This window comes from Tuber melanosporum (assembly GCF_000151645.1).
Source record: "Tuber melanosporum whole genome shotgun sequence assembly, scaffold_50, strain Mel28".
NCBI lineage: Eukaryota > Fungi > Ascomycota > Pezizomycetes > Pezizales > Tuberaceae > Tuber > Tuber melanosporum.
Window position 1 is genome coordinate 72,079 of NW_003299096.1, and position 17,117 is coordinate 89,195.

General features: G+C 46.5%; 2 protein-coding genes; one reads left to right on the forward strand and one right to left on the reverse strand.

Moving 5' to 3' along the window:
* Window positions 1-3,428: 3,428 nt before the first annotated feature.
* GSTUM_00008926001 (uncharacterized protein) lies at window positions 3,429-5,495 on the reverse strand. XM_002840372.2 has 8 exons: window positions 5,301-5,495; window positions 4,743-5,237; window positions 4,506-4,669; window positions 4,331-4,441; window positions 4,145-4,253; window positions 4,077-4,083; window positions 3,891-4,047; window positions 3,429-3,799 (listed from the first exon to the last, which is right to left on the reverse strand). Exons 2-8 carry the CDS (start codon window positions 5,160-5,162, stop codon window positions 3,595-3,597), a joined length of 1,173 nt encoding a protein of 390 aa, XP_002840418.1. The 5' UTR covers window positions 5,163-5,237; window positions 5,301-5,495; the 3' UTR covers window positions 3,429-3,594.
* A 3,254-nt stretch (window positions 5,496-8,749) lies between these two features.
* GSTUM_00008927001 (uncharacterized protein) lies at window positions 8,750-10,659 on the forward strand. XM_052355814.1 has 2 exons: window positions 8,750-9,014; window positions 9,077-10,659. Exon 2 carries the CDS (start codon window positions 10,309-10,311, stop codon window positions 10,624-10,626), a length of 318 nt encoding a protein of 105 aa, XP_052211779.1. The 5' UTR covers window positions 8,750-9,014; window positions 9,077-10,308; the 3' UTR covers window positions 10,627-10,659.
* Window positions 10,660-17,117: the final 6,458 nt, after the last annotated feature.

A 17,117-nucleotide genomic window follows, 5' to 3' on the forward strand; every position in this document is an offset into this window, starting at 1 on the left:
CAATCACAGGTTAAGTTTTCTCCGCCTACCCGCGCGGGGGGGTCGATTCCCCCCTGACCGCCAAGTACAGGGCCGTCCACCCCAAAATATCCTTCAAATCGAGCACCCTAGGGTCTTGCAGCAGGAGCCGCACAATCCCATATCTCCCTGTATACCTGCCCACTGCGGCAATATGCAGGGCTGTGCGTTGCGCATTGTCCTGCGAATTGACGTCGACACCGTGGTCCATGAGTATCCGCACCATTCCTTCGTGATCGCAGTCTGCCGCGTTCGCTAGCGGCGTGCGGCCGTAGCGGTCCCTCGTTTCCGCGTTGACGCCGCATTCCAGAAGCGTCTGGACCACCGCTTCACTGCGCGTTTCTACGGCATGGTTGAGCAGGGTATTGCTGTTTTGGACGTTTCCGAGGATCCCTCTGTCCAGGAGATCTCGCACAACCCGCCTGTTTCTGCCCCCCGCCGCTGAAAAAAGAGCCTCTGTAGCGTAGCTCTTGGAACCCTTACGGCATACGCTGTCTATTAGCGGGAAGTAGAGAAGGACTGCGAGCCAGTGGTTTGCCTTTAGGAGAGAGCATAGGTCCGGCGGGTTCAGCTCGTTGGCGATTTCAAGGATGAGCTCGTTTGGCAAGTTGAGGAACGACATGTTGGCGAGGGGTTGAGGCTTGTGAGAGCGAGAGGTGAGTGTGAGGTTGATTAGCCAAGCCTGCAATGTGCGGTTCATAGCTGTTGGGTAAAGCTGTTGGGTAAAGGTTTGATAAAGGGTCACGTGCTCTTGAAAAAGGGAATTTTGTATAAAAGTTAACTTAGTTGTACTCCCATTAGTGGGCCGCTCGCCGGAAAGCCTAATCATCCTCGACATCGCTCTGGCCCATTCGGAAAAGAAAAGATGTTTATAGAAAATAGCCTTCTTTCGAGATTCGATCTTGTGCCCCCGGACACCCCTTGAGTGCTTTTTGTGTAATGCTGCTTCCGCCCCCCACATTCATTCACATCTCATCACTCGCGCTATGCTTTTTTATTTGTTGGATATATGAATCAATGTGATGGAGAGCATGGATAGAACGATTACCTCTCGCACTAGCACCTCTGGGGCACCAGGATTGGGGGATTGATAAATGTCATGTTGATGTATGATATTTAGTCGTGTCTGGCCACTATAAGAGTGGCAGCCTTGGGTATGTACACTGATGAGGAGATGAACAAGTCAATCAATACATTCTTCTCTTTGTTCCGAAAAAGCACTCTTTCGAATTTCCTTCCAATTGGTCTCAACTTGCCTACTGCCTTCGACATGTCATCCAAAAGTTACGACATATTTATTGGGGCCTCGAATCTGTACACTTCACGACATGGGAATTTGGGTTGTTGTTTTTTCCCCGGTGTGATATATTCTATTGATCCCGGGTTTCTTGGTGATGAGTAGCTATAGGGTTGGGGGGGGGGAGGGTTTACATCACCCGTCTAGTTCCTTGCACCATACATTGATTGGGCCCGTGTTCAATCAGATACTGTGTAAACCGTTCAGCGTCATCTACGGGAATGCCGTAGCATATACTGCTACAAATGGATTGCCTTAAACATCTCTTTACTATCCTCTATCCATGCGACTATAGGCGGTCGGATCCTGGGGGAAAGAAAACAAGCAATCCTGTGCTAACCCCAACTAGCCAACATCTGCTACCGGCTTGTTGGAAGATTGTAGGGACGGTCATGAATGATTTCGTATTTCTGTAGACTACCACGCAACAAAGGTCTCGGCCGGTTGAGTCGTCCCGCTCCACGATAGCGGGGGGTGTTGTGCCATACTATACGGGTGCTGTTAGTATTAATACAACCCTCCCATCTTCTCTCAGGATGGGAAAGTGGCCACCGCCTCCCTCTACTACTATGGACAGAACGAGGGAAAAAAAAGCAAAGGAGAAGGTCAAAAAAGCCTGGGCCGCGAGAGCACTACAATCCAGCCAGCCAGCCAGCTGTGTTGGCTAGATTTTTTTTTAAAAAAAAACAAAACTCCATTTCGTCTTCCCTATATTCTGCCACTCACTATACTGTATTTTGAATAGATATTGCATCCACGTCTCTTCCAATCTAGTATCTATGGTCACTACCATCCGCGCTACTAAACCGCTACTAAACCATTGACCCCTCCCCGCTCACTAGATTTCACCTTGAGCCGCCGAGTACCTCCTCTGGCGCAGGCAATTTACACAAACAATTGAAAAAGCCCGAACTTGACTTCCCCCCACCCCCTCCGACATAAACGCACGGGACTACCTTATCATGCCACGCCAGCATCAGTGGGATGTCTTGCGAGTGAGAGGTTGTGATAGCGCAATTATTACACCGTGCTCTACTCTTGCAATTGGAAAATACCGGTGGGCTGTTGGAGGAGCCGACCAAGCGAACTCTTCACACACCACCCGTAGTTCGCCGCTGGGGGCATTCCCTCCGCGCATCCGCGCATAGTGCCGCTGTAGGCCGACTTGACTGCCCAGCAACCCGTCCTTGTGAACTGCCTCTGCGTGTGTCACGTGTCCCCGGCATACATGAGACTACTAACGGCGGGATAGTGCTTGCCTATCCACTCCTCACGGTTCCCAAGTCCTTCCAAAGCTATGATTTCCAATGGCACAAGCTTATCTATCATCACACTCCGGGGAAACGTCGCCGGTTTAGATCATCCGAGTGTACGGGAGCCAGGGGAAAACTGGACGAGAACAGCATCGCATACTCCATCGCTCGACCGAACAGCGGCGGGGGAGGAGGGGTTGAGGGGGTGTCTGTAGCCCGCAATGAAAGGCGTGAAAGAGTTACTATTACAAAAAAAACCGAAATGTCCGAGTGAGATCCCATGACCATCCTATCACCCTAACTTACCGTATTCCGAGGCTTCCTACATAATATCATATTATCGTACCCTTCTCGGAAGTGTTTTTGCTGCCGTGTGATAGCCGGGCTGGCGCTGGTGTGTGCGTGTCCACTGCTTCCGAGTTCACGAGGGTTGTCTACTGTGTTTTCTATTTGCTTGTTTGGTTTTTTATCGCGTGCGCGATGGGTTCGGGTACGGGTATGATGGGTATTGTGGTGATGTGGATGTGATTAAATTAGATATTTACATCCCCTGATGGCTCCATGGGGTGCTCGGGTTCAGCCCGCGCTGCTCTGATGGGGTGGTATGGTGCTGTGATGTGGTGGTGGTTGTGGTTTTTTTTTTCCGTAGTTGTTGTACGCGGCGATGATGGAGCGGTGATGTGATATGGTTTGGATGGGTGGATGGGTGTGTAGGATACTATAGACTACCGGATTAAGTTACAACGTATTGTATGCTATCAGTACTCGTAGACTATGTCCTAGAAGTTCAATGAGCGCTGAGAACCTGTTTCGGGTTAAAATTTCTTCTTTTTCTTCCTGTGGACGAGATGGCACAATTCTTGGACAAAACAATGAAATAAAATTCCGCGGGCTTCACTGTCTAGATATTATACGAGTAGATTTTCAGTACAAAAAAACGCACAAATGCTCCCCACGCCCAACTCCTGAAACTAATGACGTGTATGACCCGGATGTGGAACCATTCTATAGGAAAAGGGAATTAAATTAAATCCATCCAGTACCCCTGTTCACTTTCCACCATCGTGGGAGACATGAGTAGCTGTCCGAGTCAAAGTTTTTGTTCCGACTGCACACGCATCGCCCGGAAGTGTGCGATTCGTCGTCCTGTGGACAGCGAGCACAAGGTGGATGTGAGTAGCCAAAGTCCGCGAAATGGTGAATTGAATCCTTGGGGGCAAATAATCCAACCCTAGAATTACCATGTTAGATAGATGGACGGATATTATGGTAGCAGGATAGGATAGGAACTGAGTGGGGGAAGGGGGAGGGGTTAGACAGACCCTATAGAGTGAACAGGAGCATCGCCCCATCGTTCGTAAAAGAATCCTCCTGTGCTATCCAAGAACTCAAAGTATCTGGAATAAGCTTCGCTGCGGTAAAATTCCAAGGAGGCAATCTCGAAGTTGCTCCAAAAATGGCAGAGATTGTAATCCCCATCTCCAAGATGGTTGTCACCGGGTCTTGACGGTTCAGCTCCGTCGACAAGGAAGTCCAGGGAGTTGTTTGCGTGGAGGAATTGACTATTTTCCGCCACAAATTGTCTCGTTCTGTCCCAAAGTGTCGTGATGGTATCCCTGAATTCGTACATGCTAATTACGAAGCCGTATATTTTCTTGTTCTCCCGCATGAAAGTGAATGGGTCACTACAAATAACTCATCAGCCGGGTTGTTCAATAGCGGGGAGTTTGCCGCTTGGGAGGTTGTGAGGATCCCCACTCACTAATTAATATCGCAGTAGAGCTCGATTCCAGGTTCAACACGCCAGTACCAATCATACTTCCTCATGACCTCTTGGTTGTAAAAGAATCCCGAGTTAAATCGGCACATGTGTCTGGGCGTCGCCAAATTATTAGCTGTGCTGTGCAGGGAAGGTAAAGGCTTGGTTTGAGACATACCGGTAAGATAAGGAACCGCCATAGATGATCTCCTGTTTTGCCATCCGCAACATTTCTGCTCTCATAATTGTCGTGTTTACATGGTCGGGAATGGACCAATCATCCTCCGGGATGACGGCGTATTCAACCGGGCCACTGGCGAGTCCGGAAGTGTACTTGATGAACTACCGTGATATCAGAAACCAGGCCAATCGGGATGAGCGAGCGAGAGCCTCCTCGGGTCAGAATTTCACTTACGTCGTCGGTGAATGGCTTGTCGTTAAGGAAAGTCCACGGATAGTGGAATCGTCTATTGAACCTATCCTCGACCATCCTGATAGAAGACAAGGCCCCGTGGAGCTCACTATTCCTTACGAGCATAACCAGGGTCGCCTTCTCGGTTCCATTATGCCCGAGCTCGGCGCCGAAACAGGTTGCGCTCGGGGGGCCATCCTCCAGTTCAGCTGTATCTGTCCCATGTTGAGGCTGACCCGTATGCCTCGGTGCTTGGACATTCATCTCCAGTCGTCTCCGCAGCTCGGTGCTGTAGACAACATTGTAAAGTACCACGCAGATTGACAGCAGAGCGAGGACGCGCAGGGATAGTCGACGAGTGAAAAATCGTGCAGAGATTCGGGAGCCCGTGTCCGCACGCTGCCAGAGGAGTTTTGGATCCATTCTTGCCGCGGGAGAGAGGAGAGCCAGAGCCTGCAAATTTCTTGGGCGGAGGGCGAGTGCGGGGACCTGTGTGAACTTATGGAATGGGGTCTAATTAGCGCATATTGTGCTGGGCGTCCGGGTGCCGGTATGTACTACCCTTACTCTGCTAACTTATCATAATACGGTACCGCGCGGAGAAGCTGTGATGGGATGGGCGCGGTGTTGTCTGGAATACAGAACTGTACTAGAGCGAGGCGGGCTGATATCTCTAGGTTTCGTTGGTGCGAACCTGGCTGTGTTGGAGATGTTTTATTATACTGGTGCTACTGTCTGACTCTTTCCTCCTTTTCCGAATGGATGGGTGGCTCTAAAGCCGGAAGCGGGCCATCTATATATAACCAAGAGGAAGAGAACAAGACAAGGCTTTTGGATTGTTTTTTCCTATGGCGCGCCCTTGGGATTATTGAGAAATGCCGGAACAGAAGCGCTCTACCACGCACGCAGGAGAAGGGGGGATGATTGTCCCTCGCTGTAATAGCTAGAAGGCCACGCCAGTTGACAGGGTGGTTTACAGTTACTAGGGTTGGAGAATGTATGCTCAAGTACCGTCGTACCAGTTACCGGTACTCGTATTTCTGTGGACTATCAAACGGGTCCTAGTTCTCATGCTCCTGCGCAGGCGGGGATGCCAAGTTGTCTCTGATAGGAATAATCCAACCCAGTCTTCTCCAGTTTAGAGGGTTCCGGATATTAAAAAAAAAACCCCAAATACCCCACGATGGTATCTCCGCGAGCTCTGCAATCTCCGGATCCTGAGACAGGAGCTCTTGAGAGGGAAAAGTTAATCAAAAATATATTTATCCCAGTTGCACCGATCCAGGATTAGCGTTTTCCTGACATGGAAATAAGATTGGCACACACTTGATGTGTTGGATCCCATTAACCGGCATTCGCGATTCTGGTAACCTATCAAACTAAACCTGTCGTCTATCAGACTAAACCTGTCGTGGCCTGATAAAAGTCAATTGTGGGGGGTTTTGCGGTCAGAGATGAGTTACCGTACTCGAGTATCCTAGAGGTTCCAGCCTCGAGTCGAGCATCATCATTACCGTATAGGATAAAATAGCTGCATCATGTGTAATTCCACCCTCCATCCCTCGGGTTTTTCCACAATCGAATGCAACACAACGACGCGCGTCTATGTTCCTATTCACCAGTCGCCCACAGACGGCGCTCTCCAGATCTACAAGTTTTCCCGCCTTACAGGTAATCCCTTGCCGTACTTCCGTGAACCAGCCAGCCAGCCTTCCAAAACACTGCGCTCCCCTTGTTTGTGTGCGTGTCACGGTGTTGTGCGGAGCCAAACCCAGTGCTCGAGTACTCGTACTGGTGTGCAAATTATGATACCGATATGGTGCTCGTAGCAGGCAAGAGATACGAGGCTGGTGACAAGAATGGTGAGCAGAGTGGCATGTATCTGAGTGCCAGTAGACTACCGTACTAGTACGAGTACAGTACCCGTACAGTGCCAATCACAAAACACCAAGATAGACTACTCCCGCGGCCGAGTTGAGGCCTGGACAGATACTCGAGCAAGGTGACAATTCCCACAGAAAGTGCGTCCAACATCAACTCGGCCGCAGGGGTACACGGCCTCCACCGGTTGGCTTGTATGAGAGGCGATGATCACTCGGATTTGATCAATGAGTAAATTAGCGAGTGTTGTACGGTATTTGGACGGGGTGTTGCATTTGGGTATTCCACCATTGGATTTAGGGAGGTTCTGCTACGACCCCCGTAATAAAAACTGTGCTTTTTTTTTTGTGGCGAATTATGACTGCTGCGATAACGTCAGAACACTACTCGTAGAAGCTTTGCTATTATAAGCACAGTAGAGTACAAAGCTTGGTGTGGGTTGAAAGTTCTTACTCCTAGCGTTGGTGCAAACTACCGGTACTGTACAGTACTGTACTCGTACTCGTACACCAATTTTTGGTAAACAAGTATGCACGAGTAAACACAACCCCTTTCCTTATTCAGTTGAGCCACTGTCGTTGCTGTGGTGATAAGGGCAGTTCAAGTTACGACGGTCGTACCAGAACCTCCCTATTGAAACTGCTCGAGCCGTGATACTTCACACTTTCAGTGCAATACATTCTGAAGCTGCAGAAGCATTGGAAAATTGGGAGTACGATCTAAAATTCATTCAAACATCTCCCCGAGTCGCCCACATATCGTTAGAGCGTTGTTGGCTGCTTTTGGCATGCAATATTGCAGAATCGAAGCTGAAAGCAGTGCCAAGCTTAGCCGTTTCCCGTCCAAAATCACCAGAAACTGTGCCAAGACCAATGTGCTAACCTCTCTTGACAATTCCTCAGCCAGTTTGGATGGTCTACAGAAGTTCTGAAGGGTTAGGAGGTAAAATCCAGGGAATTGTTTCACATATACTCGTAGATGAAGATCTGGTATGGATTGCTTCACCAGAGTGGCGAGTTTGTGTGGGCACTTGGATAGTGCAAGTAAACGCACGGATTTTTCGCCGCACGGGTACTATATATGGTACCGTATCTGGAGCACAGTACGTGTAGTTGAATAACGATAAGATGACATGCTAGCCTTCCCGGTGCTCTCTCCGAACAACATGAGAAAGGGAGGAAGGAATCAGGGAATTGGCCGTGGGGGACGAGAAGTATTGGTCATCTTTGCAAGGATCAGGGTATCCATCTTGGGCTTGTTGATATCAGAATAATCAGATCATACCCCCTAAAGAAACAGTTTCAGCTCCATAATTGCCCTGCCCTGCCTATCGGACGGGCGGGGCTTGGGAAAATAAAGAGCACCTATCCCCCTCCTTTGCCAAAAAAATTTTAATTCTCCCACTCTGAGGCTTCCGAAGGGTTGGTTTTTTTCTTTCCACGGCTGTCATATTATACCTCGGGGCAGTGGGGCGCCGGACAAACGTACTTCCGGGATTTAGTCACTCCCCTCACGGTACTTGGCCCACCGCATCAATTGCGCTTAGGCTCACAGGGTTTAGCCTAACTGCTACCGCGACAACAGCGATGTGTGGAAAAACCCCCATTGGCGTACGCATGACAAGAGCAAGGCACCGAGGTTTACGGTAACCGGTACGGGTTGACTGATAATTATCTTGAGGCTCGAATATTATTTGTCGCCGGCCAGGTTTAGCCCGGCGCTCGCCCAAGAGATCGGCGGACTACTCGTATGGGATGGCATTATGGCGGTCTGCCGGGTATTGCGGAAGGTCAGCCGCCTACAACTACCGTACCCTGTCCACAAGTAACCTATTTCTCCGGGGATCCTTAACCGAAATGAACTTTGTGAAGCTCCGAAAGGTGGCAGGTTTTTTTCTCTACCGTATCTCAGTATCTAGACTATTGTGCTCGAGTGCTCCCTGGGCGTAGCTGACCTTCCGCCGTACCCGGAAAGCCGCCATACCCGGCAATTCGCCGCTAGGTCATCGTGTCGTGGAAGTGCTCCATGGTGGGTCCATTATAGTAAACCTTATCGTCTAGAGACTAAAATTATATAATGGGCTGTATCGCTCATCCAAGCAACCGTCAAACAAGGTTTCTGACTATGATGCCACATCGCCTCAACTAGACTACTGTGTGTGCCATCATACTCATACGTGATGTCGAAGAGCTTTTAAAGAGGGCTGCCACAGGTTATCGCACACCACCAAAATTTGACGCTCTTGTCTGGATCCGAGCGGTATGCAATAGTACGAGTACTCGTACAGTACTTGTAGTTCTCTTTAAGAACGCCTCGGCACTACAAGTTCCGCTACCATTTTCTGGCAGAATCTCGATCACCTCGGGTGGTGTAAAATTATGAGGCTGAAAACCGGTTATCCTGGGTCCCCCCTTTTTTGGGCTGTGGCTAGAAGCTGATTATGCCGGTTCTTCCAGTGGCTGTGCTTGTGGTGCCCCGGGGGAGCCGTCCTCGGACGAGACAGGATGAGGCAGTGAACCAGCCAGCAAAATAATTTACCGGTAATCCCGGCCCTTTACGAAGGCATCTCCCCTGGCACATTGTACGGGAATCGTAGAGTGCACATCTCCAAAGAGTTGTTCGTGGCGCCGCCTACCCTCCCTTTCCTTGGTTTCACGGATCTGAGTTTCGATATGCGCCATTTTATCTTCAGCAATTTTTCTGGCCACGTGAATACAAATTATACAATACATAAGTCCTTTGGCTCCTTCTAATGACTAGCTTGGATAGACATCTATAATCTATGGCAGCAGACAGGCGGACAGCTAATTTGGCTCAATCGTTTCACGGAAAACTCTCATCACCAGTTCCTACCTTGGCTTGCCGAAAGCTCTGAAGAGGGGAGGAAAAGCATATAAGGCAAAACTCTGTAGCCCTCTCCAATAGCGGCCTTTCCATATCTCCCTGGCACTGAGCTTGGTAGTGGAGTGGCTTGATGAGAGGAATCGGAGCGATCGAGCACGGGCACCATAGGAGTCTATTTTGGGAGGATATGCTAAAACAGAGGGCAAAATCGCAGAGCTGTTAGGCGTGCTGTTTCCGGAAAGGAGTGCTTTCTGTGCAGGGGCGGCATTATGTTGGTCGCATGGGGAATTTCCAGAGAGGCTAGAAGGTTTTGTGGAGTAGACTACTGATACCGTGAGGTAGAGAGAGTTCTCGTAGGGCCTAAGTACTGATAATTTACAACCTGGCTACCAGCTACCTCGTGGACAGTCTTGTCCCTTGCTGATGTCACCTCGTTCGAAAAGCATCGAACCTACGCTTACGTGCGCCGATAATATTGGCACTGCAATCGTGGACGGAGAAGCTGGCACCAGCTCTCTGGACCCCCGCCCTGTACTCGTACATCACAGCAACCTGAGTGCAGCTGCGGTCACTATCTGGATCAAAGTTGGTTGTATTGCCACATCCGGGTTTTCTCGGAGCTCCAAAGAGCTTCGTTTGAGGTTTCGGTTGGATCGTTTCAACTCATCGATACTTCTCCTGCTCCTCTGCGATTCCAACCTACTTCCCAATTTTTCTTTCCGGTGCGTCCATTCCCGGAAACGGATCGTCACCTAGGGGCATCTCGGCAAACAGCTATGTATAGTTTGATACACGAGGTATTATTGTCGTTGGGTAAGGGAAACAGCCCTGTGGTATAGCCACTATGCGGTCGAGTGGTCTCCCTGGAGAGGATTGGGGCAGATCAGAGGGAAGGACGGGGGGATTGAGGTTATCACCTGAAGAAATGCTAGAGTATGCACACATCGTGGTGGGAGAGGAAAATATTTGCCAAACACCTGTTCGTCTCATGATTTTGCTATCACTTGACACTTGTCAGCTCTATAAGCTTTTTTCTGCACGGTACGCGTACGGTGCACTGTTCGTTGGTCTCTTAGAGATCGTAAATTCAGGGAGGGTACTACATAGTAGCGAACATATAGAGTACTCAGAAGGAATGAAAAACCGAGTCCATGAATACTAATACCAAGTATCATATCTGATACAGAGCCTTCCATATTATGGGTCTGCATCGACCCGATTCTATTCGCTGAAACCCTATCTAATCATTGCATCAACACCCTGACGTTGGTATCATACAATCTAACAAGGCTTACGCGGCACATGTATGAGATGCTGTATCAAGTGATTCAATTAACTCCATGTCACAAAGATGCTTCGATGCTCTGATGCAGCACGCGACAGTCCTCAGTGCAAAATACTATGGATAGCTCAGGCCGATTCATAAGACTCATATTTTTCACCGCAGTACTTGACACTCTTCCTCCCCTCATTTACTTCATAGAGGATCACTCGCATTTAGGGTTCCACGCACATGCATGGGAGCTCTCTAGGGGCTATAGGGGTTGGACTGTCGCTCTGATCGGTTTGTGAGAAATTTCAATGTTTGAGTTAGCCCCCCACCACGAGGAACCGGCCTCTAGTATTCAATTATGTATACAGGGGATGGGGATCTTTTGATCATTCTGTTCACCGCGGCGCTCAATGGATATACTTGAAGACCACCGCACTCGAGTGCTGCAAGGGTAGAAGGGCAAGGTGAAAAGAATACTGCTTCGTGCTGCGTTGTCCTGGACGCGTGGCCATCCGATGATCTCGTGAATCCGCCACATCCCTGATATTCGCCTCCGGGAAGCTGCTCCCGCCCGGAACTTGCGAGTGGGGTATCTGTAAAACTGGGAGCTCAGGATGAGGGTTAAGGGGACTGTGTTCAATGAACAGACATGCGGTGGATACTCGGAAAAGGTGGCCTCCCCAGATGGTGTTTCACGGTATAGCATTTCTTGTGCATTTATATTCTCTTGGTTTTCGTCTCGGGGGTGTGGAGAGTTTGGGATCCACCGGGTAGTATCGTAGTTGAGGTTAAGTGGCCCCGTTTTGAGAACCGGGGTCTAGTTTTCGAGCGATTCCAAGTGAGTGTTAAACGTTAGGACTCGATCCGATGTTGACGGTGGTTAAATAGAGTTGGGGAGTTATCATATGATATATACTCTACTAGCATAATTGGTTTCAGTGTTTCAGCAATATCGTAGTCGACTCGGAACAAACAAGCTGTCCACTACTCCAGGACTGCGTCCTATTAATTCTCCACTACCTCCCGAATCCTGATTTTTTTCCTTTCTCGAAGCAAGCGTACTAGCCACTGAAACACTAGTCTCACCATATCTCCTTTCCATCATACCTCGTCGGTCACTGACTCGACCGAGTTCCTGGAGAAAAAAAGAATTTGAAGCAAATGGGATAACTTACGAGCGAGGTGCGGATTGAGATTTTCTGCTAGCACACGGCTGTGCGGTTATGTTCCTTAGCTCCAATAGAAACAAACTTTTCTGAAATTTCCATTAATGATAATCGGACATGTTTGATTCAGGATTTTGGGAACACTACTCGTGTGGTCGAGAGGGAAGAGGGCAGCGATGGACAGGAGGAATTGACTGGTCCAGCAGCTCTCGCTTTCAGATATTTTTGCCCAGCGTGGATTGCTGGCGGCCTTGGGTAAGCGCTCTGGTGCCTTTTCGCCATACGAAGAACTCTGTCGTCGGGACCTCTACTGCCGTTTTGTCCCCCAGAAATTTCCGATTTTGGTTCAAAGATGGTTTCGACGGTTGGATCAAGACATGGCGGAATCAGTTAAAACGAACAGTAAGCATGGGATGGATATCAATTAGATTTGTAGTATTGGACAGAACCAATGAATTAAGAGCTAGAAAAAAAAAATATGGTTTACTCGTAGATTGGATGGTTGCCGCCGATACAACTTATGGCCAGTACGTGCATCGAGTCAAAGTATTTCCACGGCCTAGAAGTCATGAGCTGAATAATGTTTCGCAAGATGCCGCACCGGGTCGGAGTGGAACTGGCCTGGCCCGGTTTTCCAAAATAAAGCCCGTAGGTTTCGTGGATGCCGAACGGCACTGGCAGGCTTTCTGCGTATCCCATGTGGTCAGCGAATTTTTCGAGAATGGTAAACAGATTACTCTATCTTCTGATGCCTTCGAATATCCTCCAATACCCACAGACGCCCACGGGTAGTTGCGAATATCTACCAATACGACCAAATCTCTGAAGATAGCTTCTGAGACTGGTTCAGGCATGGGAATCTCGTAATGAGGAATTAACAACATTCCACCGCATCCAAAGAATCGAGAGTGAGATGCTGAGTAACTCCCTATCACTCGGTATACCCCTAACTTGTGGATCAGTTACTCGCACGCTGACTCAACAGTTGTATATCATTCAAACCTCAAACTCCTAACACTTTTTCTTATAGCCTCTCCAAGGAATCTCCAACTATTTCTCACTTTTTTCGTGATCCTAGTCGCGGGGCTGGGCGTGGCTGTCCGGACGAGAATCTGAACATACTGTGCACTCCTGATGCGCACCTATTTCCGCACCAAGCGGTATTTTTCACCCGGACGACTACAAGCAATAGCGGTGAAGATGGTGTATCACGCCATTACAGCCATTGCAGGCGTGAAACGCGCTGACGCATACTCTCGTGTTCCGTTCGGTCCATGTCAATGCAAACATGTCCTGAAAACTCCCTGGGATAAGCTCAATCATGCATGATCACTCGGGGCTCAGTAGATATTGCTTGTTGTTCGTATAAGAATATTTCTTTATACCATCAAAGGCTTCATTCAGGGACTGGCTGTTTTTTTCGTTCTTCCTGTTCCCTTTATCGCATTTATTCTCCCTGTTCCTCTGGCATGATTATTGATCCGTAGTTGTTTCCCGTTTCTGGTGAAAGGCGTCATGTCTGAATGTCCTTTCGATAGAGCTATGCTGTATCTTTTCACGTGATTCGGATAACTTGGTCATTGACGAGAAAGCTATCGTACCTTTCTATTAGTACCTTCTCTCGCGAGAGGTATCGCGTATTGCTGCCGCACTGTTTGCTTGCTTCTTTGGTAACTGCTGATGTGACGGCTACTCCATATAAATCTACATGCTATGTCGGACATGATTGCCGGACACAATTCCCTGGATGCCAAAACTGGTAATGGGGGTTAGATAATTCGAGTGATAATTTGTGTCAAAAAGAACAATAATATTCAGATAACAAATATCTCTATATTTGGTTGGACAAATTACTTGACAAAGTGCTTTAATTCCTTAAAGGGTATACTCCTATTCCCTTGCATCCTCTAAGTACCTACTTCCAACTGACCTATACTCATGTCATGGAGGTCTACCTTAATTTCTAGTAGTTTACAACTCTTTAGAAGCTGTTTCAAGATTCTGGAAATACAAAACAGTGTTTGACTCTCAGTATTACAAAACTGTTAATATTAATTGTATGATATTATTGTAGTAGGAAGAATTCTATATCCTCTATCCCTCTCAACTATGCAGCTATGAATTGACTATTTATATTACATAATTCAAGTTAACAAAATAGCTATCTACTATGTTACCTAAATGTCTATCAAGTACTAGCTAGCATACCAAGAGGGAAGGGCTCTTATAATAGATACTGAAGAGAGTAGGACTATGATAGTGATGTAGATACTTATAAGAATGATCATAAAGTATAAGGAGAGTTAATTATAAAGTAATAGATAGGCATATGTAACAGGGACTCCCTCTGGGAAGATGGATCCCAAGGTTGCGACCACACCGAAATGAATTCTTCTGCAAAGTGAACAAATATAATAAATGTCAAAGTCTCAACAGTAGAGTTTGAAGAAACAAAACGGTAAAACTTAATATCATTATGCCACAGCTTTTACTCAATTAAGTCCTGATCTCGAGAGGTAGTTGATTGCCAGAGTAGAGGAGAACTCGCATATACTTAAGTAGATTTCATATACTGCCAGTTGCTCTCCATCACTACTCTGTATTCGCGAGCACCCAACTCCCTTGTGCTGCCTAGCTAACCTCTATGGGTTGGACCAAAGATCCCCCGTAGCGAACTAGACTACTCTTGTGGTTTTCTAACATCCACCCGATAGAAGTATTTTAGCTGCTGCATCTACAATGCAACTGCAGGAGTAAAAACTCTTCATATCGCGGACATGTCAGTGGTGAGCTGTCATGCCCGAGTAGATGCAATACCAATTATAGAACTCTCTACCTGTATACACTTAGTCTTCTACAAGCATCCGCAGCCCCTGAACATCTATCCGGTTCTACTCTATTCTATATCATTCCAGATGATGGCCATGTAGCTCTCCTGATAGACCCCTTTGGATGTTGACTACCAATAGGCGCCACACACAGTCAACCCTCCTGGAAACAGGTCTTATCGTGACCTTAGACTAGTGTCTCAGAGTCCCTAATGATTCTCCAATACTATTACACTTTTGGGGCAACAGACTTCGGTTACCTCAACTACTAGCCTTCGGTAACCTCACATACTACCTTAGACTTCAAAGTAGTATTACTCTGTCAGTTATAGTCTGTTTTACATGAAACCACCTGGAGACTATTCTCCAGGTTTACCTCTACTCCCTTATATATCCTGCGGACAGCTTCCGGTCGGATGGACGGTGGGAATGTATACGGTGTTACAGGAGTATCTCAACCTGAAGATATTTACTAGGCTTACAGCAACTCTCCAGGCTGTAGTCTATGACTCCAGGGACTTATAACGGGACCGGAGGAGGGTGTTAGCCACCACATCTCTAAGTTACAGCTTGTTTGGAGCTCAACTGGTTGTGCGAAAGTGATCTGCACAACCTGAGATTTGAACATCCTATGTAGTTTCGTGTGACAAACAATCTAGTAAGTTCTCCGAAGTCCTGCATAATAAGTTACTTTCAAGGTAGGATAACTTGGCTCCATAACAGGGTAACCCATAGCCCAAGGCAGGGTAACTTTAGCCCAAAGGTAGGGTAACTCTACCCGGACTCACCATTGAGTAATTCAGGGTAACTCCCAAATTGACTACTTAGGTTACCCTACTAAGTAGGGTAACTACTGCTCCTTACTAGTACCTGTATACTTCTTAGTATAGTATAGTATGTCCAACCGAGGTACCTAACCAACAGTACCTTTAGCCGGTAGACTCTAGTCTACCACTATTCCTACCATGGTAGTCTCTTGATACTGGTATGGGTATAGGTTTAGTTAACTGCAATAGTACTCCGTGGAGTCTCATTACAGCATAAAAAAGAGATAATTGTAAGAAGAACTAGATATCAATTGTTATTGTATTATGATTGTCTAAAATAGAGTGCTATTTTTAGGTAGAGGCAACCTGTATAGACTTAGAGCTGGCTAGGCCAACCAAGATTTGTTTCTGTAGATAGAGATTGGCTAGGAAGGCTTGAACTATACTCGTTTCGTTTATGACTACTAAGATCGCAGTGAAGTAGGTAAAGTAGAATAGAATCATAAGAACAATATTATATTATTCAGGTCTCTTCTCCATTGCTTGATGATGTCTAAAAGCTTAGAAGATACTTCTATATTAATATTCTGCATCTGAGTTTTTGCAGACTACATTGATCTATTATACAAACTATGTACCTTTCTGGTTATAATTCGCAATGTTGGGTATTTTTCTAAGGTGCTATAGCGATTTCCCTTTAGATAGTTAGTTCCTGGTAATAAAGAATGATCCTTCTCTTCTTCTGCTGTACAATATCTCTTAGGCCAATACCTATGTTACTGATAGTACAAAACCAATATCTTCTATCTGTAAAGCATATTGTAAGCCTTTTCTAACTCTACTTCATGTAGAGTCTTTTCATTGTAATAGTAATAAAGGTCTAGATAATAGTAAAGAGCGAAAAAGTGTTTTATATTTATTAAAGTAATAAATAGGAAAAGTACTTAGGCCCTGTTCGGCATGTAAGAAAAATGGCATTTCTCTTACTTTTATGTCATTTTTCCGCTCTTTTTTTTTTACAAAAAGAGAGGCCTATTCAGCACACATATAAAAATAGTGTTTTATTAAATGGAGTTGTTTTTTTTTTTTTTTTTAATTGGCATTTTTTTTGTAAAATATACAGGGGATTAGAATATAATAGAAATATAAAAATAAAATTAATAAAATGACTAATACAATCTTTATAAGAGTGATAATAATTCCAGTGAATGTTTCTATAATTATTTTCATACTATTCTGATTGATTCAAACAGCAATTTACAAACAAATTTTAATACGTAGATATGATGAATTCTACCAATAATTCGATCCAATCCGACTGTAACAAATCTCAGCATTTTAAACTCAATGGAGGTTTGCTATTCCAGCTAGCAATGGGTGCAATTGAAGAAGTCAGAAGCCATTTTGAAAAGCAATTTTGTAGAAACTATGCTCTTCATGGCAAAGTGTATATATTAGAGCTTCTTGATAATGGAACGCATCTACCACGCTTTGCTGAGGCTTTCTACATATCTCGCTATTGTTTCGTGAAGCTTTGTGGCTGGCTGAGGGACAATGGAGGTTTGATTGAAATAAGGGAAATAATGATCAAAGAGCAGGTGAGAATGTTTTTGTAGACC